The sequence below is a fragment of the Leptonotus elevatus genome, chromosome 6 (assembly GCF_054856555.1).
Source record: "Leptonotus elevatus isolate MCC_2025b chromosome 6, RoL_Lele_1.0, whole genome shotgun sequence".
NCBI lineage: Eukaryota > Metazoa > Chordata > Actinopteri > Syngnathiformes > Syngnathidae > Leptonotus > Leptonotus elevatus.
The window spans coordinates 8,342,808-8,368,971 of NC_141244.1; the positions used below are offsets into that span (position 1 = coordinate 8,342,808).

General features: G+C 39.1%; 3 protein-coding genes across 6 annotated transcripts in view; all 3 read right to left on the reverse strand.

Moving 5' to 3' along the window:
• The window catches only part of rnf144b (ring finger protein 144B), a 14,090-nt gene extending 993 nt beyond the window's left edge, over positions 1 to 13,097 (reverse strand). The window contains exons 1-8 of one of the 2 annotated variants that reach the window (XM_086078920.1): positions 12,818 to 13,097; positions 7,670 to 7,930; positions 6,901 to 7,005; positions 5,966 to 6,026; positions 5,388 to 5,595; positions 3,202 to 3,334; positions 3,029 to 3,118; positions 1 to 124 (exon numbers count right to left, since the gene is read on the reverse strand). The exon at positions 1 to 124 is cut by the window's left edge and continues 993 nt beyond it. In XM_086078920.1, the coding sequence (XP_085935046.1) occupies positions 1 to 124; positions 3,029 to 3,118; positions 3,202 to 3,334; positions 5,388 to 5,595; positions 5,966 to 6,026; positions 6,901 to 7,005; positions 7,670 to 7,930; positions 12,818 to 13,069 (1,234 nt within the window). In that variant the 5' untranslated portion in view covers positions 13,070 to 13,097. Of the gene's footprint in view, positions 125 to 3,028; positions 3,119 to 3,201; positions 3,335 to 5,387; positions 5,596 to 5,965; positions 6,027 to 6,900; positions 7,006 to 7,669; positions 7,951 to 12,817 lie in introns of both variants that reach the window. The other variant, XM_086078921.1, reaches the window with a different exon arrangement.
• Positions 13,098 to 15,499: 2,402 nt separating this feature from the next.
• On the reverse strand, positions 15,500 to 19,989 carry drc9 (dynein regulatory complex subunit 9). The gene is made up of 10 exons (XM_086079006.1): positions 19,889 to 19,989; positions 19,122 to 19,250; positions 18,990 to 19,018; positions 18,768 to 18,890; positions 18,434 to 18,518; positions 18,169 to 18,330; positions 16,860 to 16,934; positions 16,382 to 16,513; positions 16,212 to 16,301; positions 15,500 to 15,838 (listed from the first exon to the last, which is right to left on the reverse strand). The coding sequence occupies exons 1-10, from the start codon at positions 19,892 to 19,894 to the stop codon at positions 15,722 to 15,724; spliced, it is 948 nt and encodes a 315-aa protein (XP_085935132.1). The 5' UTR covers positions 19,895 to 19,989; the 3' UTR covers positions 15,500 to 15,721.
• Positions 19,990 to 20,790: 801 nt separating this feature from the next.
• Positions 20,791 to 26,164, reverse strand: part of spire1b (spire-type actin nucleation factor 1b) — a 31,947-nt gene continuing 26,573 nt past the window's right edge. For all 3 annotated transcript variants that reach the window (XM_086078770.1, XM_086078768.1, XM_086078769.1), the window contains 6 exons: positions 25,935 to 26,077; positions 24,774 to 24,911; positions 24,524 to 24,594; positions 24,410 to 24,437; positions 23,887 to 24,173; positions 20,791 to 22,942 (listed from right to left, as the gene is read on the reverse strand). In XM_086078770.1, the coding sequence (XP_085934896.1) occupies positions 22,687 to 22,942; positions 23,887 to 24,173; positions 24,410 to 24,437; positions 24,524 to 24,594; positions 24,774 to 24,911; positions 25,935 to 26,077 (923 nt within the window). In that variant the 3' untranslated portion in view covers positions 20,791 to 22,686. The remainder of the gene's footprint in view (positions 22,943 to 23,886; positions 24,174 to 24,409; positions 24,438 to 24,523; positions 24,595 to 24,773; positions 24,912 to 25,934; positions 26,078 to 26,164) is intronic.

Genomic DNA, 26,164 nt, shown 5'->3' on the forward strand with positions numbered 1-26,164 from the left:
TTTTCTTCTTCTTCTTCAATCTGCATGTCTTGCAGAGGCAGCACAGGATGCACGGCGAGGCCAGCAAGAGGAGCGGAGAGGTAACCAGCATCACAATGCTCACCCCGACCAAGATTCCCACCACCTGAAGGCCAACAGTGGTCAGATTGACAACTTGACACTCAAATATAATCAATGGATATCACATTATATCAAGTCAAAGTATAGTGAAAAATTCTAACACCCTAAAGGTTCAAATTGATTTTATTGTTAGGCCTGTCATGAAAAGAAATGTATTTGGGACAATATTTTTTCCTAGAAACTATCACAATAAACAACAGTGTTGATGTTATTTTCTATGCCACTGATATAACATTAGACATTAACTTTGAATTCTCAAGAAGAATCAACATTGACATTGAAATATAGAGCAATGAATAAACTTTATTCAAAAATAAATATATAAATAAAGTAAACCAAGCAGACCGTCACATGAAATGATCTTTTTCTTTTTTTGAGAGGACTTTTAAGCATGGCACAATATGATTGGCTGCTAGCAGAGTAAAGAAGTAAACAAAAAGAAGACGGAATCACCTTCTTGCTGAGCATAGAAGGGAGGGGGTGAGCAGTTACGCACAGAGGTGGGAGTGAGGTTTTCTTTTTTGCCCTGTGCATTATCCTTTTTTAAAAATTATTATTATTTTTAACCCTCAAAATACAAACCCATCGTCCCCCGTAAATACAATACGTAAATGCACATATTTTTCAAATCACCGTAACTCATGAACCGTTTGCACGAGCATCGCAATTCCAACGCATCCTGAAAGCAGAGGAGCGGAGCTTTATGTCGAGAGGGGGGAAAAACAGGCGGGCTGCTATAATAGTAGTATCTAAAGGGTTAAACATGGTGCCAGTGGGTACTAGTTAGCCTCATGGACAACATGAGTATCCCATTGGTCTGTTCTAAAAATAGCTCACCAGTGTGACTTGCTAGGAAGAATTCAAACAGAAGACTGATTTATTTATTTAAACTTAAAATGGTACACATGTATTAATGTACCAAATAACAATCAAACAAAAATTAAAATAGCAATTTATCAAGTCATGAAAATATGTCATTATTTATACGCAACTAACGAGCATTGTGTATTTCACCTCATGACTGTTTTGAGAATGTTGACTGTCGTGCCAAATAGAGATTTGATGCAAAAGCCACAGTAACACAATAAGCAGAAAATCCAGTGTAATCCGTTATTGGAAAAGGGCAGTTTGCAAACAAAAAGGAAAGTGCTGCTCCTCCAGGAAAAAAACAAAACAAAACAATCCTGTTTGCGGGAACCTCATTGTGTTGGAGACGGGACTGAAAATGCACGTCTACTGTATTACAATACAATGCAAACATTAGTCAAATCAAAGCAAAACTGATAACCTACAGTAAAGTATCAAGTGATCGAATTGGACAGACGAACTTATTAGACGGCATGTAATCGTCATGACGACAGCAGTTAGTTTTTTTTTTAGTTTTTTTAAACCTGTTAGTCAAGGAAAGTAACCCAATCACGAGCTGATGAGCTGCACTGATGTTCTTATGCAACTTTGCAAACTTTCTGCCCCTGGGCTTTCATTGGCATTGAAAAATGGGCTGAATACATAACATCTTTATCATACTTCAAGGAAGTGATGGATCTTTGATACAGTAAAGCTTCAGTCATGTGGAACCAAAGTTCACCGCCAAATAGTTTTGTTGACTACGTGACATCAATTGAGGGCAAGAATTTTGGATTTGTGAGATTATCTCAGATTAATATCTGATGAAGGGCTGATTGAGTACATGGGAATTTATAACAAATCCTAAACATAATGTGGCACACAAATTTTTGGTCAAAGACGTTTGTCGGGTTCTGTCCGCACACGCTGGTTCGACTGCAATCAATTTTCCTGTTTGTATGGTGGCCAAGTTTAAAGTGGAAGTCAACCTGAAAACATTTCTTGACAATAATATGTTATATGTGACCTCACTCGTCTAAACATGACATTCTGATTTGTGGAATATGAGTTATGCATCCAAATCCAGCCGTTTTTATCCATCTCAGGTGGCGGCCATTTTGCCGAAGAAAATGACATCACAGTTGCTCAGGCAAATTAGACCTCGCCTGTTTTCTGAAGCTGGGCAAAATTGATGTCATCTTCAATCGACAGCAAGTGGCAAAATGGCCGCCACCTGAGATGGATAAAAACGGCTGGATTTAGCTGCTTAACTCATATTCCACGAACGCAATATTAAGCAGAACACCATATTTAGTAAGGGTGTGCCCAAAAAATCGATTCTCATAAGAATCGCGATTCTCATTTAGTACGATTCAGAATCTATTTTAAATGTCCCAAAATCGATTTTATTTAAATTATTTGATACTGTCTTGCCTTTGTCTGTGTGCGCCTTTATTTGGAGGGCTGTTCATGTTGTACCGGGTTTGGCCACTGAGGGGCAGTGTGGTTCCACACGGTCTAATACACTATTGAGATGTAGCCACATTAGGGAGTAGAAGGAAAAAGTCACGATCAAGTTATTCCAATAAAAGTTTTCTTTCAGCGTGGAGCCGTTCTTTTGAGTGATAAAAGTGCCGCGAGTAGCGCGCTAATTAGCATTAGCAAGTCAGACTGGAGTAGATCATTACAATTCCTTGCACATCTATAGATTGAAGCAAAAATCATTGTCAATCAAATCATTTTGAATCAAAAATCGATTCTGAATCGAATCGCAGACCCAAAAAATGGATCGAATCGTGAGACATTCAAAGATTCCCACCCCTAATATTTAGACTAGTGGGGCTGCGTAGAACATATGATTGTCCAAAAAAATTATTTTGGGTTGACTTCATATTTAAACTAAATACTCAAAACAATGTAAAGTTTGGACCGAATGTGCTCTGTTCTTCTTACAGTGTAAAAAAGGGACGCCGGGGGGGCCGTTCAATTTCTTGTTTCCAATATTTGCTTGGAAGCCTTTGTTTGTTCGTGACTGACAATTGTATTTGCCTGTGCTGCTTACCTGCGTTCGGTTCCACATAACCGAGGCTCTGGAGTGGCCAAGTTTGTTTCTGCAAGGCCCCTTATCGTAATGCCTGAGGAAAATATCACCCTGCAATTGCAAAACACACATGCTGAGACATGAATGTGAAAAGTGCTGGTTCTTTTTTGTTTTTCTTTTTTTACTAGACTCACATCCAGGTTCTGCAGACAGTACCAGCAGAAGGTGTGTTTGCAGCTCTTGCACAGCATTTGCGCACAACCTTGGTTCCGCTCGATGTAGATGCCGCACTTGGGACACTGTTTGATGGCCGACTCGGAGTCACTGCTGCAGATGCGGTTATAAAAAAAAAGAAAGAAAAAAGAAGATAAGAGGTGTCAATCGCTACTGTGTGAATAGTGAGTCATAGTGGCCTCATTGGGTATGTGAATTGTGAGACCTTTATTTAGTGGCACACTAAATCAGACAGTACATGCTGTTATTTATTTTGGGGGTCAGAAGCATAACACAGATCATTCTAATGGGAAACAGCAAAAAACACTCATTTTTGTTCAAGGGTGCCAGGTTTCGTTAGATTAGGAAAAAGGGAAATCGGTATTGGTAGGCGACAATGAATAAGCTACGTTTGTGTTTGTGTCTGGTAGGCATCAGAGTGTTTTCCTTTTGGATTTGGTGAGGCAAGGAGGGTTTTACGGTCACCTGACGATGAGAGGGAGATTTAGTTTGCGTGTGACAGGCAGCTAACGTAATTTCCTACTTGAGCCTGGTTCAACTTCTGATCTTAGATTGTCTTGTTTTTGTTTTCATTCCTCATTTAAAACAAGAGCACTTAAGCAAGTTTTTCCTCATGTTTTTGAAATTGTAGGGTGGAAGTTGAAGCTGTCTGGGGAAATGCAAATGTTTTGAGGGGAATGACTTGAAGCAAAATATTGTATTAAAAAAAATAAAAACTATGAACTCGTTAATTTTTGTAACAGTGGACTTACATCCAAATTTTTGCATTAGGAACTATAAACTGAACTAGTTTATCACTTTTAACTAGTTCGCATAGAAAATGAACTTTCTCGTCACTGCTAATAAGTCTTAATAGTGAATAGATCTGAGTAGTGAACTGGATAGACAAGCACTTAAAAACAAATAAATTGCACAGTTTACAGAAACTGAGTATGTTGTGCGTCAATTCCAACTGAAAACTATCTACAATGCTAAGTTTTGGCTTTCATATGCAGCTATTTGCAGCAATCATCATCATCATCAGTCACGTGGTCCGAACCCAATTGAGCATATTTTTCATTCATAAAATAAGCAGCACCTGAAAACAACTGAAAGGCACCTACAGGGAGGAAATTCTGAATTTTGGTAATGGGTCGTTCATTATTGGAGAAAAAAAATAAACCACCCCAAAAAAAATCTGAAAATTTTAACCAAGCGGATTTAGATTTGAATGAAACATGTTGTACACATAATCTAAAAAATGTAAGTCAATGGTAGCAGGCGTTTGGGAGCTATGACCCAGTATGAGTAATCATGCCCTCAGATATCATTGAATATTAAATTTTTCATGAATACTCAATGAATATCTGAGGGATGGATACTTTGACTCCTTAAAATTACCTCTCGGACACTTTGATTTGTTTTAGAGAAATTACATTTCATGAAGAATTTTGTTAAAGTCGCGTGATCCACAACATCAATTTCAAGGTCAACTAAAACCAAAGGTCAAAAGGTTACTAAACTATGCAGCAATCTTCTAAATGACTCCTTGTTGAATTCCAACAACAATTGTTTTGTGTAGATTGACCAAGTAATTCCTGAGATATAATGGTTCAAAGGTTGCCACGCCCCTTTTGACAAAAACATGCAAATTTGGCAGGCAATAGCTCGCAAACCAATTCTCCGATCGACCTAAAATTTGAGAGTTAATGTTGTGGGATCGCTATAAACAAGTACAGCAAGTTTCATTGAAATCCAATTCCGCTTGGTTCAACCCACTGGCTGATTTGGCATGGAATGACCCCGACATCAATGTGCTCTCGACTTCAAGGAGTCTTTATCAAACCCTGTCACTGTCCAAGTATTTGTTCTGGATTAGCTAAACGAATTCCTATTTCATGCCACTGCAGAGAGGCTTGCTTCACTGCAGTACACAGGCTCCTTCTGTACAGGGAGCAGTCTGACTTTGGGCACACCCGCCTTCCTCCCTTCCTCCCTTTGGCTCAAGCACAATGGAATCACAATATTGCTCAAGTGACATCAATCAGCCTGGCTGAGTCCCAGCTCAGCGAGCTAAAATAAATGTTTCTTTGCATTCATTCATCTTTCACGGCAGTAGAGTTTGTTCCACGCATAGCGCTTCAAATTCCACGCCTGTCCGACTGACCTGCTTTCATGAGTGTGTGGCATCATGGGTTGGTGCTCGGGGCAGGTATGGTTCCCCTGCCAGGGTTCTCTGCAGCTGGAGCAAAAGACGGTGTGGCATGTGGGGCACGGCACGGCAACGGGCTGGCCTTCAGTGCTCAGCGGCGTGTCGCACACGGCCTGGCATTCAAGTATCGGGCACCAGGTTTTACTGGGATCCAGCTTCACTCCTGTGGACAGCACATTATACGTACGCTGAATGTTATGTTGCAGATCCACTTGCATCCTAATTTCATCCTTGAACAAGCTTGTTAACTCCACTTCCTCTTACATCAAATAAATGTTCTCTTTTAAAATGAATTGAAAGGTCATTCATCTATTCTACCAATTTTTTATTTTTTATTTTTTATTTTTTTACTGAAAGGCGTGTAACCTCCAAGAGACTGGAGCGGAAAAAAAGCAGGCGTCCCGAACACAACATCACAAGAATGTGAAGCTCAGTGGTGCTACTTGGTGCAGCCTCCAGCTGATGTGCGAGCTCAAATAGCCCCGCGCCGGTCGCCAGGCGTCAGCACACTTGCGCAACAAAACAATACCCACCTCTCTCAAACTTCAAACGCTCATACAGCTTAGTCTGCTCGGCAGAGGCCAAATGGGATATCTGGAAGCACACACAGAAGAACCTTGTTTATATTTGAACTACATAGTGGGAAATGGGGAATGTGTTTTGTATCATTTCATATTGAAGTTTTATGTTTGTAGATTTGACTTGTTAACTTTAGCCCCAAGTAATCTAGTAGACACCGTTTGAAAATAATCACTGTATGTAGGTCATACTGTAATTAAAGAAAAAAACAAATCTTTACAATTATATTTTTTATGACCACCCACTATTCTAAACACGGTATTCTGATTAAGATTGTGTTTGTGGAATTTGAGCTAAAAGCAACATTTACATGTTTTTATCCATGACAGCAAGTGGCAAAATGGCCGCCCCCATTTCGCCACTAGCTGTCAACTGAAAATGACATCACAGTTGGTCAGAGATCAGGTAATGACCAATCACGGCTCAGCGCTGCCAACGTCGCATGACCAAACTCAGAAAACAGCTCAGCCCTGATTGGTTGTTTCTTGAGCCCTGAGCAACTGTGATGTCACTTTAGTCGACAGCAAGTAAGATGGCCGCACCCTGTGAGACGAATATAAACCGCAGGGTTTTGCTGCTTTTACTCAAATTTCACAAACACATTAATCTGAATGCTGTGTTTATAGTAGTGGGGACAACATATTATTGTAAAGAATTTTTTGGGGGTAAGGTTGACTTCCCATTTAATGGTTTGGTTTGTCCAGCAATGCATTGGACCATGCTTCTGCTGGCCAACTACTGCACTTGACTGCTCTCTAATTGTGATTAAATGTACAATATAATAATAAGTACAGTTTTCTTCACAAGTTTAAAAGCTTTTTTTTTTTTTAAACATGTCCAAACTGCCGAAACACACAGTATTTCCCTTGTTTTTATTGTGGTGGCATACCTCAGAGTCAAGTAGTACCCCAGCGTTTCTGCAGGCCATGTCTGGACAGGTGATGGGTGCCCCCCCACCCTCCTTGATGGCCAGCTCAACATACTGCTGCAGACACTGGAAGAAACGAAATATTACAGTAGCCTTGACCATTATATCAAATAGAACAAGAAACCTTTGTAAAAAAGATGATTATTTTCCTCCTTCTTTAAAGGCATGTTGCGCATGCTTGTTAAGTTCACAGACACTTTTAAACCCTCGGCAAGTCATATGTTACTCAAGCATGAAATTATAGAAGCTTACTTGGAACTTTGTTGTATTGCACAACTGCAGACTTCATTTGAGGAACAAAATAAAACACGTTGCCAAATGTCTGTTATTGGGTAACAGTCAAGATTTAATCATCTGCCTTATTATGAAAAATAAAAAGAAGAAGAAGCAACATACTGCAACGTTCCCCAAACTGAACTGGGGGAGGGAGGGTGGGTGGTGGCGTAAGTCAGCTTTTTTCAATACTGAGATACCAAAGTTTTATACCATGCATCAAGTTGAATGACAGTCTCTGGTGTGTTGTGACAACAGCATAAGCAGAGGGCACACGCTTTTATCAATCTAAATATAGCATGGTGGCACAGTTCTTTGTCTGGAGTGACCACAGTCCAAATGAACAGCAACAAACGTTATGTTTCTTGTGTGTTCCTAAATGCTGAGAAAAAAAGCTAAAGAAAAACGTATACAGCCAAAGCATTAGTTGACACTGGAGACGTCCAGTTGTACTTACCGTTGTACAGTAGACGCATGCGCAGCTGTGCAGCGTCCTGGTGAGTGGCGGCGGATGCTCGCAGAGGCAAAGCTTGCAGAAAACATCAGGACTGGACTGATGGTCCCCGTTGTTGGAGGTTGGTCCTGGTTCCGAATCCTCAGCCCCCCTGCTCGCTGTGGAACTTGTGCCGGTCATGCTGGAATGAGGTCGTGAGGGAAGTACGACGGCGTCACGCCACTTCGAGCTCCTCTTCTGAGAACGGGGGTGGGGGGGAGTAGCCTGCATGTTGTTGACACAAACTAGCACAGAATTAGTTAGCCCGTCTGTAGTTGTAGAGATGTATTTTATATCAACCCTAACCAATTTCAAAGAGAACCATTGTGAGTGGGCTCAAAAACATATTGACACCAATTGCCAGACAGTTTTATTCACAGATGAATGTTGAGCTTCTTTAAATGGTCCAGAGGGATGAAATTTTGTGTGTGCGAGTAGACCCCTTTTATTGCCACAGTAGAAAAAAAGAAGAACAATGTATTCCGCAATAAAACAATTAGCATGCAACAGAACGTCGCTTCACATGCTGCAAGAAAAAAAACACCATTGAAGTTTTAGCACAAAATTAAAATGTAACCACTAGGGGTGTTTAAAAAAATCATTTCGGCGATATATCGCTATATTACCGTGCACAATTCTCGTATCGATTCAATATGCGGCCAAATCGAGTTTTAAACTCGAAATATTCAACAAAACATCTTACTTGAGGTTAGCTTTCAAACCAAAAGTGCCATCTAGAGGAGTAAAAAAATATCACAAGTGTTTCATGAAGCTTAATTTGTCTATCACTACTGATTAGTAATTTCAAAATTTTGAATATTTTTTTTTATTAAATCGCAATAATCGACTTATAGATTCGTATCATGATTAATCGGTATCTAATCAAATCGTGACCAATGAATCGTGATAGGGATCGAATCGCCAGGTACGAGGCAATTCACACCCATAGTAACCACTATCCTCCCCTGACTGCAAGTCTACTGAAAACGTGTAGGATACCTTCAAACAGCAACAGCTTGGACACAATTCTTGCATCCCCAATTGAGAGACAAGCGGACGGAAAATATACTTGGGTATACGACTTCAATCTATGAGAGTTGTTAAGGTTATTATCGGTAGACATGTAACTTGAGTGACAGAAAGATGATTATGGTTGAAATAGCATTTGTTTTTTATTGTGTGTCGCAAAAACACCACCGGGTTGCTGTTGGGTTTTTTCTGAGTTCTTTACACTTACAATGTTTTAAATTTGTGTTCATAATAATTTGGAACACAGCAATTAAAATAATTTAGCTGAAAAAAAATACTCTTGTATAGATAATTGTTGATTAAAAATGTGCATTCACAGAAAAATTTATTTTAGTTTTAGCATGAAATAAACAGCATAACAATTTAGCAACAAAAAAAAGTAATGCTGGTAATCACTGATTTATAAAATAATAATTTCAGTTTGATCAATTAAACTCTTAACTCATTCACTGCCATTGACGGCTATAGATGTAAAAAAATCATTTGAACTATTTCTATTAGTTTAACATTTTTTTCCACTGTTGTTAACAAGAGTATGAAAACCTAGAATGTTTTTATTGTACATTTAGAACAGATATAAAATGTGTGATTTATTGTGAGTTAACTAGTGAAATCATGCGATTAATTACGATTACAAATTCTAATCGCCTGACGCCCCACATTTTTAATAATCTTTTTAAAAATATTTTCTTTAAAAAAAAACGAAGAAGACAAGATTATTAAAAATTAGGGGTGTCAGGTGATTGAAATGAATTGTAATTAATCGTGTGACTTCACTCGTTCAATCACGATTAAAAACAAAAGATTATTAAAAATTAGGCGTCAATGGCAGTGAATGAGTTAAGCATTTGTGGCAACAACAAAAAAAGTGTAATACTTGCTACACCCATTCCCAACGCCTTTGAAAAAGGCCAAAAGTACACTCCGTAACTTTCAAAACAAAAATAAAATAAAATAAAGCAACGTTCAAAACAACACACAGAGTCTTCATTGCAACATGTGATCCACATACCTCTGTGCTCAAAGTCACTGAACCCAGACTAAAGACGAAAACAACTACAACAATGTATTTTAGCTCTTTGTACTGGACAAATGAATGGTAAAGGATGATGACAGCATTAGCAACATGGGGTTCAGTTACAGTATCTTGTTAGAGGACACTTCATCATGGTCACAAGGTGACTGAGGATCGAAATTGCTGTCTGAGCCAAGTTGCCTCCCTCAACTCAATGTTTGTATTATCCATGTTACAACATACAGCATTTTTTAACGACTAATGAATTGTGCCTCATCTGATGATAAAGTCCAAATTGAAAGGATTTTATATTAATTTATTAATGTAGGCTGATGGCACAAGTGGAGAAATTGTGCTTTTATGATCTTTGCCGCAACAATTGGACACAGTATAGCGTAACCTAGGAAACTGCGGAGTCAAATCCTGTAGCGCTGCCAGAGCCACTCTTCCGATCATTACTCACACAATGTTCCCCGTTTAATCAGGCTGTTGAAATTGGCTGAGAACTTCAGAGCAACCCGGCCAGGAGTGACCTATATTTTAAGTAGGTGACCTTTTATTATCTCTTATCGATCAGTGGCGGGCCGGCATACATCCTCGCAACTGGTGCAGAAAAGCACGGTGGCATTTTCATCCTTATCGTGCATTCTCACGTAGCTTGATGCGCTGAATGGAAAATAACAAGAACATATGCAAACGACAAACGGGTTTGTTAACAACCACTATCAAGTTGGTATTTTTAACCTCACCATTTTGAATAGGCTGCAGTGGAACCAAAGATGGAAAAAAATGTCAGGTATTAAAATAATGAACAACAACTTCACAGCTATTTACAGTCTATGTACAGATTATTTAGAATGACAGTACATGGACGAAAGAATACTGTTGTTGCATCTTCATTCAAAACAAGGTAATAAATCAAGGCTGCTTTATGGTATAAATGAAATGAATATGTTTAGCAAATAAATGTTTTCTATAGTAATACTCTCATGATGTTCTGAAAACATGCATGTCAGGTTAAATGAAGACTATGTCCTACATGCGAACCTATCAGAGTAAATAGTTGTGTGTATGTGTATGTACGATTAAGTGCCAACCAGTCCAAGGTGTACCCCTGTACTAAAAAAATTTTTTTTAAATGTCACATTGAATTGATTTAATTCATAAAAATTTTATTGAACTGAACAAGAAATGTACAAAAACAAAGTGAAACTAAAATAAAGTCAAACTATATGGAGAGGGAGGAAGAAAGTATTTGTTGGCAATCGATTTCCAAATGAATTAACAACTATTTTGATAATAAAGTGATAATGTAGATACCCTGTTTAAAGTAGCACTAAAGAACGTTTCAACTTTAATAAAATACTTTCATAACTCTTCTGCTGTAGCGACTTAAAAATACCAGTAGTTGAATGTTACCTTTGCCATGGCCTGAGGCGGTCTGTATCATTTTTACGTTACTAAGCAACTTTGAGGAGGTGGTGGGAACACTGCCACAAAAAAAAACTACAAATGTGCCCACTGCTTTATGGCATACGTGACTTTCCCCATTCGTTACAAAGACGGAAGTCAATTTGAATGTGGACGCACAATTACGGCTTTCATGGCAGAAAATGCAAATCAACTGAAAAGTTTTGGCTGAGGAGACAAAAAAGAAAAAGGGAAGCTACCCGGATAAAAGGAGAGTCAAAGATCAACATTGGTCCGGCTTTCACTCGCTGCCGTGTGGTAAAAAATGACACAATGCGCTTGTCCTTATGGGAAATGTGGTCTTCCTTCAGGGATAACATTACCGCTTTTGTCGATATGGTGCCGCCATAATCAACGTAAACAGAAAGTTCCTGAGTGTTGCTTTAACCTAATGTCCAAATCATTTGAATTTCAGCCTCTATACAGAAAATGCTGTATTCTCTGATTTCTGTAGTGCTGCATGAAACCTTGTTGATTCAAAATAAGACATTACCAACCAACATCTTCTTTTACTTTGAAAAACAATGATCAACATTTCTGCCTATTGTTTGACATGTTGTGGACAAAACCAGTCACTGAATCAGTTTTGTTTGGACATTTTCCACATTCACACATTTATTACCTTTAATGAGCCTACCAAGCATGTTTTTGGAATGTGGAAGTACACATAACTCACAAAAGCACATGTAGAAGATGCAAACTCAAACCCCAAATCTCCAAACTGTGCGGCAGGCTTGCTAACCACTCGACTGCCACTCAATTAACATGAAATAAACAATATCGCTTAAATTGTACAAGCAGCATAAGCATCAGCAGCTCGACTCTTTCCTATGTAGCAGTTATTGTCATGTTTATGTTCTTTCTTTCTTTTTGCCATTGGTGGTATATCAAGAAAAAAGCAAAACAGTCTTGTGAAATCAAACCCTCACACAGTACACACACTCCCAACTGGAGAGGTGGTACAGGACTGTTTGTGTACCCTTTTCATTCGAAAGTCTCCTTGCATGTGTATGATCTAGTTCACGGTGTGGTGTGCAAATTTCTCTTTGAAGCATGGAGGTTTAATTGTTATGTATATCAGAAAGCAAAATGGAATTATGTCCGCAAAGAAAGTCACTAATCCAAAGAGTGTCAGTGTAGGAGTAGTCTTGTCACAAATTACCAAACTTTATTATCTTATTATGGTGTTCTTTAGCAACGACGCCAGTTTGCCGTAGGCGTGGAGCTGGCTGTGCAGTCAGGGAATTGCCTGGTGGCATTTTAGTCACAGGGGATCATTTGTTGACCAAAGGGGCGAGAAGCAAGAAGCAGATCTGCCTCTATAACAGATAGTCCCTGTTTGTGGCAAGAAGGCAACTAGGAGTGCCTATCATTTACAAGGCAGATTCCACACACATTCTCGTTGGACAAAAATATTCAAATCCAAAATAAAATGAAAAGTCAAATTAAATATTTATTTTTATATTTCCATAAAGTGATATCTGAAACAATCTCCTCCAAGGGTGCATTTTCATTTTTCATCGATGGTGACTATAAGATGTCGGAGTGGCCGAATAAATACTTCACTTCCGTAAAAAGTGATGTGCACAGCCGCTTACCTTGCGTGTTGACAAGGCAGTGAATGAGCTGCGTGGAGCCGCAGTACTTCTTCCACACGTGTATGTGCTCTCCGCTCTCCGCTCTCCGCTCTCCTCCTCGCTCGACGCTTTCGTTCGCTCCACAAGTCCAAATAGTTCGTCGTCAGCCGTAGGAAGTCGCTCCCATGCCCACTCTTTCAACATTTTGATGTTGCCGACAGTCATAGACGAAAGCGAAAACACTTTTGAACACCGCCCTCCGTTTCTCGTCATCGTTGCAGCTATGGATGCAGCGTTTTTCTTTTTTTTGCAGTGTTTCACTTCCGACTTCGCCAAGATGGCGGCGCGAGGAGAGGGAGATTGTTGAATTCGCAGCACAAAAACGCAAAATGTGTGTTTAGTTTTTTGTTTTCCGGGTAAAAGTAAGAATACAAATCAACTTTTCCTGACCTCACTCTGACAAGTTTTGAAACCTTGAACCAATGAAGATGTCAGTCCGGTAGAAGTATGGAGTCGCAAGGTGACCGGAAAAAGAAAGAAAGAAACAAAACACTTAACCCTCATGCTAAAAATCTAACCAAAAAAACTTCAGGGAACGCTTCCACGTTTCTTGCAATCAAACTTCCACATACGCAAATTCAATTAAAATTTAGAATAACTGTCATCCAAACTTTAGCTGCAGTTTACACCAGAACATCCCTCCACCACACAGTCTCACTGTTATATTGAAAATATAACGTTTTATCCGGAAAAATGACAGAAGGACTTTTCACTGTAATGGCACTGACATGACGCTGACATATTTATTTACTTTAGTGAGATGAACTAATCGAGGAAGGTGGGAAGTGTGATTTATCCCACTCGGATTGTCACAATTCCAACCTCAAAGCGTTTGAGGCAAATGTAAATAACAAATGCAGTCATTCCAAATTTTGTAGTGTTACTTGCGAAGTAGTAAACCTATGTCAAGTAACTAAATGAAAATAAATACATATCTGCTTAAAATATTCTAAATTATGTTTTGCCATTTACGGCCTGTCTCTCCATGGGGGTTGTCATTGTCGAGTGGCGTCAGTTTGAAGCCAGTCGGTGAAGTGGACACGGCCCTTTTTTGCCCTCACTGGAGTTTTTTTTTTATCTCCGAGTTCACCCTGCACACTTCCTGGTATGAAGTTGGAAATTTCCAACTTTACACTGTCCTTGAATGCAGCATAAGGCAGGGTGCTCAAGTCCATTCCTGCGGAGCCCCTATCCAGCCTATTTTATATGTCACCCTCCTCAAACACACCTGAATCAAATGATCAGGTCATCAACAAGCTTTGCAGGAGCCTGATCACAATCCTGGTAATATAAAACAGGTGTGTTGGAGGAGGTAGACATCGGCTGGAAAGATGCTCTCGAGGACTGGACCTGGGCACCCCTGAACAAAGGATTTTGTGAAAGAAACTGGCTTTTACAGGCAATCCATGACATTTTGTGATGAATAGCGAGATGCTAAAATCTGGCTTTAATCGGAAAATCAATTTTGATTAAAAAAAAAAACGAAACACGGTGGCTGACTGGTTAGCACGTCTGCCTCCCAGTGCTGAGGTTATGTTTCGTATGTTATGTTATGGTCCGGCCTTCCTGGCTGGATTTAGCTTGTTTTTCCTGAAACTTTTTCTCTGGGAACTCCAATTTCCTCCCATATTCCAAAAACATGCATTGCAGATTAATTGAACTCTCTAAATTGTCCCTATAAGTGTGATTGTGAGACTGAATGGTTGTTTGTCAATGTGTGCCCTGCGATTGTCTGGCAAGCAGTTCAGGGTGTAAAATTATAGCCAAAATGTTCTTGGTTCGACTTTTCGTTTTTGGCAATGGCTTTTAAACGGTACAGGAAATTTTGGGGTTGATTTGAAATGCATTTTTTGGGGGTTTACTGCTCGGAAGATGGAAGGTGGAACGGTCGTCATTGAACCATGTGGGGGCGTGGCGCCCATGCAGAAGTGATGTCATCTGGCAGCAGCCAATAAACGAGCGCCACCAGATGATGTCGCTCGTAGGTAACAAGCCTGCACGCGGCCAGTTAGCGTGTCATTGTTACTGCCGACTTGCTTTTGTCACTTAAGTCAGCCCCAAAGGTGACGCCACCTAACCTCGCAATAGCCAGATTGATATTGTGATTCACTCAAGGGAGTTCTCCACAATATCAATCTGGGACTGCTCCACAGTCTAGTTGTCTACGTCTCAGTCTAGTCGTCCTCATCACAGCTAAGTTCTCCACGTGCAGCCAAGCTTCCCAAGTTCTGCCAAGTCAACCCCGGTCAAGCCTATCCAATCAGGGCAACCAGTCTCCTCTGGCTCAGTCCCGTCATGGCAACCAGTCTGCCCCGGTCCTCTCGCCCATCCCCACTTGTTCCAATAAAGTTTCTCTTTTTGTTCACAATTCCTGTCTCCCTGATGTGCCTCCTCGCCTTTGGGTCCACCCTCTCCTACGCGCACAATTTCATGACTCGTCCATTTTAGGTTAGTTTGTTTCCTAGTCCTGCTGCATGCGCCAGAGTGTAGTAAAAGAGGCGGGGTGAGCAGAGGCTCATTTGCATAAGACAGGAAAAAAGGGGGTGCAATGTGTCATGTAATTCTTGATCAACCGGATACAGACACGTTATCAAGACTGCTGCAAACAGTTTTGAATGGTAAAAAATAAGCTTAATAGGCTCCTTTAAGAGAAAGACATGCTTTATTGGGTTCGGCTCAGGTCACTGATTTATTCAGTAAACTCTTGAAGAACCGATTAAAAATTTTAAGCAAATCTGGATACAAATGCAAAAAAAGTAGTCTATTTTTTGTTCACAATAGAACAGACACATTGTAAATAGAGCATTTTTTCCCCACTTTTGTTAAAAATTCATATAAATAAGTGGGAATATGAATGAATACACCTCATTTCTTCTTTTTCTTCTTTCCTTCCTTCTTCTTCTTCTTGCTCTTCTTTTCTTCTACTTTCCGATAAATGCCGTAGCCGTTGCGGACCATGCAGCCTCTCCACCAAGACTGTACCTATGAGGGCCAAACATCAAGGGTCAACTCAACATGTTAATATTTCCATAAAGTCTTCCACGGTGCAGTTTGGAACCGTAAACAGATGCGCTTTGCGTTTCCACATTGGCGAGCAAGCACATGGGAAAAACATTTTAAAAAAAGAGGAACGAACACAGTTCAGTATTGTGTAATTGCAAACCATGGGACTGTTTTTTGTTTTGTTGTTTAAAATAATGGCTGGCTTTTTTATTGTCTTTGTTACACGCAAGTGATGGCATGCCGCTAGGGGGTGCTATAGTTCCACTTGAAATACCAACAGCACAAAGCAACCCATGCCAACCGCTTGAAATTTGTGGTTGGCAAGCAAGCAAATACATAAAAAAATTGATACCTTGAGAGCAGATTTAATCCTAAGCTCCAGCTGGCGGAGTCTCTCCTCCTCCTCCCTTTCCTCCTTCACCACCTCCTCCATCTCGCTGTACTAAAAAACAAAAACAAATGCACACTTATTAATTCAATGTCACTTCACACTTTGCACCGTGGGCGCTGGTAGCTGTTTACCTTCTTTTGCATGGTCGTCAACGTTTCCAAGTTAGCTGCTCTCCTTTGGCGGGTTTGGGCGAGATGCTGCTCCTTCTCTTGCATGTTGTGCTCAGTGCACTCCTGCCACTGTAGCAGCTGCTCTTGTAACTCCTGCTCGGTGAGAGGAACATGATGAGCTCGGATTGATAAAAAGGAGCCGTACGGAAAAACTTTTTTTTTAAAGGTCATTTACGAGAACATATTGTATTATGCTAGATGAGGACTGTTGGAGGATTTGGTTGGACCTTGAAGTTGCACTTATGTTTAGCAAACAATGAGATGTTTTAAGATTACTATCAGTTATGAGAAACTACACAATCTGAAATGACCTCTTTTGTTTGCTTTGTTGGATCATCAACCAGGAGTGTTTTAAACAAATATTTCATGGGCCAGACTGCGGCTCTAGTACGTCCTCGTAGCATTATAACAATTGTTCAGTGATTTTTGTAATACCAACCGCATTATGTTTTTTCAGGAAGATCTTGGATTCATCATGAACTTTCTCCTGCAGTTTCAAATGGTCCATCAGCAACTGAGAAAGACAGAAGCCTGATGATTTCAAATACATTTAACTTGGACTCACGTGTAAATATCCTGTTACGTTATATTAATGTACGAATCGACATTGGATTCCTAATAAAGCGATACTTGACTCATTTAGTCATTTTTGTCAATAAAAAGTTAATATTTTGTCTAAAACTAATTTGATAACGTCATTATCATTTTTTTCATATACAATAAATACCTTTTACAACACATTTTGCCACTTCCCGCAGGTGCTCAGGAAACAGGTAACGACCAATCACGGTTCACGTTTTTTATAATCTTTAAGTCGCGTCAGGCGATTACATTTTTCAATTGTAATTAATCGCATGACTTCAATAGTTAACTCACGATTAACCACACATTTAATATCTGTATTTCTAAAAATATTTTAAAAAATTCTCGGTTTTCAAACTCTTGTTAGCAAAAGTGGGAAAAAAATGTTAAACTAATAGAAATAGTTCAAATGAATTTTTGACGTCTATAGCCGTCAATGGCAGTGAATGAGTTAATTATAGATCAAATACTACGATCAAGTCAAGTATCTCTTTAATTATTTTGGACATAATCCAGTATTGCCAGTGATTTGTGATATTTAGGATATTTGTAAAAAAGATTTCATCGCACTACACTGGACCGTATTTTGCGCATCGTCAAGAGTTTATTTCTTAATTGTTATTATGATCCATCCATCCTGTGTACTTCTTATCCTCACTAGGGTCGCAGGTGTGCTGGAGCTGATCTCAGCTAACTTTATGCAAGAGGTGGGGTACACCCTGAACTCACATTCACACCTCGTGGCAATTTAGAGTTGGATGTTGTTGGAATGTGGGAAGGAATCTGAGTCCATTCTTATTTGGATTTTCAATTCACTGGACTGTGAAAGATTGCCTGTCTTTTACTTGGCCTGTTTTGACAATAAAGCTTATTTTAGTGCTTGAAAGAACAATCCTATTCTCTTATTTTGTTATTCAAGTTAGAATCTGTTGAGAATTGGTTAAGTTTTAGAATAAAAGCAATCTTGGTGGAGACATTTTTTTATAGATTGTTTCATATAATAATGTTATTGGTTCAATTTGGCACATCTATTATTTTGGTAAATGGTGCTTGTTTGTGTGGCCTAAAGTTGGCCGTGATAGACTTCGGGTTCAGCTGCAACTCGAGTGAGGATGGATGGATGGTATGAGGCTCTTCTTGGAATAATAATTCACTGCTGCACTCACCTCAATTTTGTCTTGAAGTCGCTTCTCAGCCTCATTCATCTCATTTTGGGTTTTCTGAAGCTTCTGATCAGTGCTTCTATCCTCAAGCTCTTTTCTTGCAGCATTCGATTTGATAAGTCGGTGCAGCCGGTCGTTGAGATCGTCGTGCATTGTTTGCAGTTCCTGATGGGCGAGGACGTGTTGACGTTGGAAATGAATTCATTCACAACATCAGGGAAGTGCTCGAAAAGTGTGAACCAATCGTTATTTTGATTGGCCGTGTCACCTTCAGTTGATCGACTTTCTCTTGGAGCGTCTCCTGCTGCTTTGGAAGTTTACGTCTCCTCCTCTCCATCTCCCTCTTTGCCTCTCTGGGAGTAACGTAATCAAATGACAATTATGACACATACAACACATATCATCTTACTTGATGAAATATTTAAAATACACTTTTTGGTCTATATGTGCCCTGTGATTGCCCGGCAACCAAGAGTGTAAGGAAAACTGTTACCAGGGTAAGGGTGGGAAACAAATGGGTTGATGGAATCTGCATTGATATTATGCTATATTTTTTTCCATATGGTTATTTTAGGCTGTGTCATCTTAGTATGTTGACGAACTTTTTGTTGCTCTCAGCATTCTTCTCCTGGTCCTGTCCATCCACGACCTGCAGCAGGCAGGAGAAGCTCTGTTTCTCCTCTAGCTCAGCCCGTAATTTGGACACCTGCTGTGAGATATAGTGGCTGGACAGATGGGACAAACACAGCAGAGTTCACAAGCTGACTTCATGTAAAATTCCTACTCGATTTACCAAATTGGCCATAGTATTTGTCAGTACTCACCAATCTCGTTTCACCTTTTTCACTCTGGACTAAACGCACACGCACCCAAAAAAAAAAAAAAAACCCTGATTCAACAACATGATCATCACATCATACTGTGACTACTATGTATGGACTGTCCAGTAGACTCACCTGTGACTTTTCAGTGCTGCACGCCTTGTGAATCTGAAAGGTCAGAGCGTGTTCTAGAATGTCCAGCTGGTCTGAACACTCCTCCAGTACAGCGGCAAGCCTGAGACTCTGGGTTCGAGATAGATACATCTGCAGAACAGGTAGCATTATGTACTGAGAAGGACCACCGACAGATCAGGTTAAATGTGATACATTTCCTAATTGAGACACTGTAGGGCAGATATAAACATAATAATAATAATAATAATAATTTTATAATAATTATTATTATTATTGATTCTTAAACCGTGGATCTTCAAAATGGACTAAACACACTATGATGATGATGATGATTGGTCTTTAGACAATGGATCTTCAAAATGGAATAAAGACACACATATGGTAAATAAACCGCTATATAAGTGCAGTAGTGCACTCGCTTCACCATTCACGCCGGTGACAGAGAATCACGTGATCTCGCTCAGCCAATTAGTGAAGAAAAAAGTATAGGAAAAGGAAATATTATGTTTGCACATCACTGTAATTTTTTTAAACGAATACAAATATATTTTCCATCTGTCAATACGCAGTTAAACATGAAACGAACACAAATTTCCATAATGATTGTTTTTGCATCGGCACGGTAAGGGAAAAGGCCTCATCGCCATAGTTCGTGTAGGTTGAGAGACGAGAGATGTCAATTATAAACATAGTTCTCAAATCATAAAATGCAAAGTGCACTTGTATAACATAAAAAAAATGAGAGAGAGAGAGAAACAGACACTTACCTCCATGACATGATCGTGTGAATGTTCACAAACTCTCCGTAAACAGTCAAACGCAGTGACTACAGGTGACGGTTTATAAATGGCCAAGCTAACGTAGCTGTCACGTGACAAGAGGTACTGTTTTTAAGTTGCTACGGTAACGTAGCTGTCACGTGATGAAACTGCCCAATCAAATTGCCATTCAAACGCATTAAAGGTAAAAAAGGAGGAACGCCTGGCTATCGCACTGAAACTCCAATGGGTTATATCTGTATGCATCATCTACTTTCCCCCCATTTCCAAAAATGAATAAGGTCCTGCAGACTCTGGGGAAAATACAGTACGGAATAAAATTACCCCAAACTTTCAATTTTACTCTATTTTGAGGTACCGTCTGGACTTTTGTATATTTTCGGAGCCATTAAAGGCTACATAAATCCAGAGACTGTACTTGCACTGATTATTGTTAAGTTCTGTTAAAGGTGTTAATTTGTAGAACGATTTTGGAACTGACCTGAAAAGATGTCAGTCACTTGCTGAATTAAAAAAAAATGTTTAAAAGCAATGTTCTAAAAAATTACTTACTTCAGTCATGAGCTGTTAAAAATGTATATATGCTGTAATGAAAATATAATTGTATATATGATTAAGTTTATATATTTCCTTTTGTTGAAATACATTACCTTACTATTTTATTAACATAAAATGAATAAGGGGTAGGACTAGATACGTTTTTAACTTCCTCCTACGCCCTTTTCATATAAACTCTTCTTTCTTCTTTTGTTTTCTTTTTTGCTTCAATTTATATTTTAGACGTGTAATGTATTTTCTGTGTGTTTATATGTTCAATAAAGAACCAAACCAGAAGTTGTGGTAGTACACAGAGGTATTTTGAAATTGAATTGAAAAGACAAAACAAAGTGTAGGTATTGCATTCATTTATTTTTGATCACTTGTAGACAGCACTCGTGGTCAGGGAGCTTGATGGTAATACACTGACGGTATAACAGACACCATGCATGATGCTGCTGTCACACTGTGATGTCTCCTGTGGACTTCCACAAGTGAGTCACAGCAAATGATCAGACAAAAAAAAAAAAAAAACGTACACACCATAGCTGTAGAATGACTGTCAGTGTATTAGAATGATCGTATAAGACATCTTTTACGGTAAGGCAGAAAATCCAAAAATAGAACCATTATTGAAGGCATTACATCAAGACTTATTGTACTTGTTAAATTACAGTATAGCCTATTGTCCCCAATGCTTAACTGTAACTAAGCATCTGTACAAATACAGGAATATCAGGCATTGTATCTAAATGATAAGTTACAAGTTAAAAAACAAACAAAAAGTGAACATAATGTATTGCTAATGCTCAGTAAAAGCAGCAAGTTAACACATTTATAACTGTCAAATATAAAAATGGAGTGAAAGCAGCTATTTGAAATAAACGATTGAAAGGCAAGTATGAAAAGGTGTATTGATGGCATCATGTGTCTGTATGTGCACAAGAATGCATATTTTGCAACGCATAATTACTCAGCCTGCTTGCGTTATAGCAACAATATTACTTGTATTTGTGCTTTTCACACTAATTTAATTTAAAACAGATGAGTTTTGAATTTTGAATGCACAATTAAGTCAAGTTCAAATAAAGACACTTGTGGACGTCGTTTTATCCGACCACACAGATCTTGTTAGTTTTCAAGGATGTTCTTTGATGTAGATTTGAACAGGAATACAAATAACCGGGAAGCCATATACAGTAATGTTTTGAAGAGTTTGATTGTATCATGTTGGAGAAAGAATAAAGGTCAAATGGAGAACAACATACAGGGTATGTCATCTTATGGCACAACAAGTGCACAAAAATACATTTTCGATAAGAAATGAATGTAACAAGCAATTGTGAATACTGATTTGGCTCCATATTCATTCAGCGATATTTGGCAAAGAAGCCTCCATCCAAAAGTTTAGATGACTGTACAGACAAATTAGTACAAAAGTAAATTGAAACTCATACAAAAAGTAATATTTCATTATGCCAGAATCACTCTCACTTTAGCCCATGACTGTTGTGCAGGCCCCATGTTTCCCACAACTCTCTTCTTCTTGTGCTTATTCAAGAGTGGGTTGGGGTAGACCACCCTACCGTGCCATCAAGGGGAGTTTTCCACTTTGACAAACGTCACTGCGATTGTTCTCCTTTTTCCTCACTGAGCGGAAATTAAAGGGTCAGCCATAACTCATTCACTGCCATTGACGGCTATAGACGTCAAAAATTCATTTGAACAATTTCTATTAGTTTAACATTTTTTTCCCACTTTTTTTTACCAAGAGTATGAAAGCCTAGAAAACAATTATTGTACATTTAGAACAGATATAAAATTTGTGATTTTAATAATCTTTTCTTTCTTAAAAAAAAAAAAGTAATTTTGATTTTCGTTTTTAGAAAAAATATATAAAAATTAGGGGCGTCAGGCGATGAGAATTTTTTAATCATAATTAATCGCAATCACTAGTTAACTTATGATTGGTCAAAAGTTTAATATTTGTTCTAAAGGTACAATAAAAACATTCTAGGTTTTCATACTATTGTTAACAAAAATGGGGGGGGGGAAATGAAAATTAAACTAATAGAAATAGTTTAAAGGAATTTTTGACGTCTATAGCCGTCAATGGCAGTGAATGAGATAATATGATCAGAATGTTTGCAGCTGTACACGATGATGAGGAAGGACACAGCAAGAAAATCCCCATTCGCCACGGTTCTATTATTTATGACTGCATCTGGGCGCAGCCAGATGCAGACCGTCTAGATCTCACTGATGGTTCGCTCAGAGGGTCGATACTCCTCCCTTGCTTTCGACGAGGACATGTACAAGGACTGCGTCTTGCGTTTTAAGCGAGCTCGTTTGGTAGCCAGGGACAGGCTGTGCTTGCTGGAGGCGATGATGTCAGTGATGAACTTCTTGCAGTCAACACACACCTCCATGGTAGCCCAGTCTTCAGTCAGCTCTGATGGAAGCTCAATTTCTTCATGAGACTTTAAGGAGCCGTGCTTGGATAGCCTGGACGCAACAGAAACAATTGTCAGATTTAAGTGAGTATGAATCATAGCATATTGTCGTGTACTAGTGTCACAGGAGTGTTTTAGAGGCAAAGTGTGACGAATGCATATGTGGAAGTGGGGAGTCTTTGAGACCTGACATCCGGAAGTGTTTACATGTTTAGCCGGTTAAAGAGCATTATATTTAACTGTTAAGCAATCATTCAAAAAACATCTAAGCAGTGTAGAAAACGCCTTTGTCGTTACTTTGCTGTTGGCCTCTGAGAGGGAGTTTGCAAACGTGGACGCTGGACCGGGGAGACAAAGCTTCACAGGGGGTTGTTAGCATAGCGCCAGTGAACGAGCTGCTACGACAGACACGACACGGCTAGATTAAATTTGACCAAAAACAAAACACCTGAGTTCTGCTGTTGGCTAATGTACGCTGTGAGATCCTGGAGCTTATTTCATGCTAAAAATTTTAACCTTTCCGTAGGCTGACGCGGAGGCGTTAGCATGTCGGCCAAATATGTACAATCGGCTTTGTTTTCAAAAAAGTCAATATGAGGCTTGGTAAAGTGCTTTGGACTATATATCGTGTAGACAAACCATTATCTACTCTATTTACCAATTACCATTTTGATCAAATTGAGTTTTTCATTTCTTGGACTATGACATGTGCTTCCCGGATTCAGAATTCTGTGGTTAAATGGTAAACGAATATGCCAATGCACATTTGGTGTACAATACCAGGCACTAAATATTAATTTATTTAATAAACATAAATGATACAATCATCCTGAAATTGTTGTGTTAAAAATGATTTTTATGGTATGGTTACACACTTTCCTAGCGTTAAAAAAATCCCTTAAATTTTAGGGGTGCACCTCCAACAAATAGGCTCAATCAATTCAAAGCAAATCAGAAAAGAGGATAAACATTTGCTATACAGTTCAAATGTCTTACTTGGACATTGTCTTGTGGATGCTCGGCCGTCGATGGCCGCTGGAGGATTTGGCAGATTTGATGGCCCCAGAAGCCTTTCCAGCTTTTTTGGCTTCTGATTTTTCCGATTCTGACTTAGAAGTGATAGTCGCTGATGCTCCATCCATAGCTGAAGTCTGCGGAGCTGCAGCCACAGCGAGTCCTTGTCCTACAGATGTCATGCCACTTATCCTCTCCCTGGGTAGAGTGCTAGTAGAGCCGATGGAATAGATGGGAAGATTGGAATAGGGTTTGGATGGCAATCTCATCTGTCAGAAAACAAGTACAAGTAAAGTTGTAATACTTTAAATGAACTCATGATCTTAAAAATACAAAACATTGGAAAATGAAAACAAAGGAATTCATCATGCATCTTATTAACAGTTAATGCTTAAGTCTGTCATTTTAAATGTCAATTTTACACAATTGAATTCTACTTGACTTTTCACCTGCTTTATTACTTTACTAAACAGGCTGAAAATAAGAATGATCTGTTACACCTCACCTTTTTGCAACACTGTGAACAAACAGGCCTGTAAAGAAAAATAAAAGCAATGAATGAAAGCAAGATGTTCTTCTTCTTTTTTTATATGAAACCATTGTGTGGCTGGTGTTTTACTTTTTGCAAAACTGGCAGACGTACGACCAGGTGAAAAAGGAAAATCTTTTGGTCCGACAACAGAAGCAAAGCTGCAATAAAATACATGAAAACATCTGAAATACACATGTGTTTTTTTTTTAAACAAAATTTAATGTACTTGCTAATGATAAAAGAATATCCTTCATTTAGTCAATTGCAGTGGCCCTACTCATGCATAACGTTATTATACAGTAAAAGCGTGGTGAGAAAATGACATGTCAATGCTTACCTTTCCCTTCTTCATTGCGGTGTAGACTTCTTTATACTGCTGAAATTTCTCCAGTTCTGCTTTGACCAACACCTGCCTGATGTGCATCACCTCCTCCACTGTCAGAGACAAACACTCCACAGGGAAACAAAACTCCTCCTGCACACACAAACACAGCAGTCAAGTCACTGGCAACACAAAAGTCGACACTAAAACACATTTCTTAATTGGTGACAGATTACTGCAGTGAAGTTCACTGAGTAAATTGATAGCATACATTTATTAATCATCCTCTGTGTAAGAATGTCCAAAATTCAGTATTTGCTACTTTTTGTGTTATTTCAACACTGTTAGGATAAAAAGTTACACCGTCAGAGTAAATTTCCTTGCGTGTTGGGGTGGATGTTGGGTGTAACCTGAATAGCGTGGGTTCGATCCCAGGCCAGTGTGACTATGTCAAAGTATCCTTGAGCAAGATACTGAACCGTATCATCAGTAGTCAAAATGTAAAGTGCTTTGAGGGTCAATTTACCAGCGTACAATTACCAGCGTGAAGTGTAGTTTGAGTTAAAAGTTTAACACTGACACTAGAGCAACATACTCATAAGTGTTTAAACACCAGACTTGTGTGTAGTTTGGCATAATTAAATGTTTAACACTGACACTAGTGTAGAGTACTTTCAACACTACTCAGTGTTTATCAGTGTAGATTTTTAACACTATACAGTGCTGGAGTAAAACTGGTTAAGTGTGAAAGAAGTAACACCTTGAAAAGTGTCAGATTTACACTCATTGGTGTGGACACATATAAACACTTTTCTTGTGTAAGATTTAACACTCTGAGTGTCGATTTTGCTGTGCACTTTTGCGCTGGATTATATAAAGTCTTAAGTGTGAAGACACGGAGCAATCAGAACCAATGGGCAGTCTCATACCTAAACCCTTGCTCAAGGGCTACCTCAACAGCACAAGTTCTTTTGACTCTAGGTTAAAATCCCTCACATTTGCTTCTAAACGCCTTCCACAATCCATCATCCACCTCGATTTTTACAATCTTGGATATGAGTATTTTGGGGAAACTTTGACGTTTGATTCCAGTTCAGTAATTTCCTGGAACATAATGTATTCAACCTCAGAGCTTCCACAGTTTTCAAGTGTTGAAAACGGTAACAGCAGACTCACCAGAGACTTGGAATTCTGTTTGGAGGGCAGCTGAAAGGGTCGGACATCGGTCGGCGTTTCCTTCTCGATGGAGTGTCTCCTCTGGGGGGTCTGGCGCCTCTCTGGCTGTGGTGTAGATGAGATGGGCAGAAACTGCGGTGGAGCTGGCGTTCACAAGATAATCACACATAACGCTTTCATGAATAACTTTCGTAAATGTCAAGACATGACACAGGATTATGATTTATGTG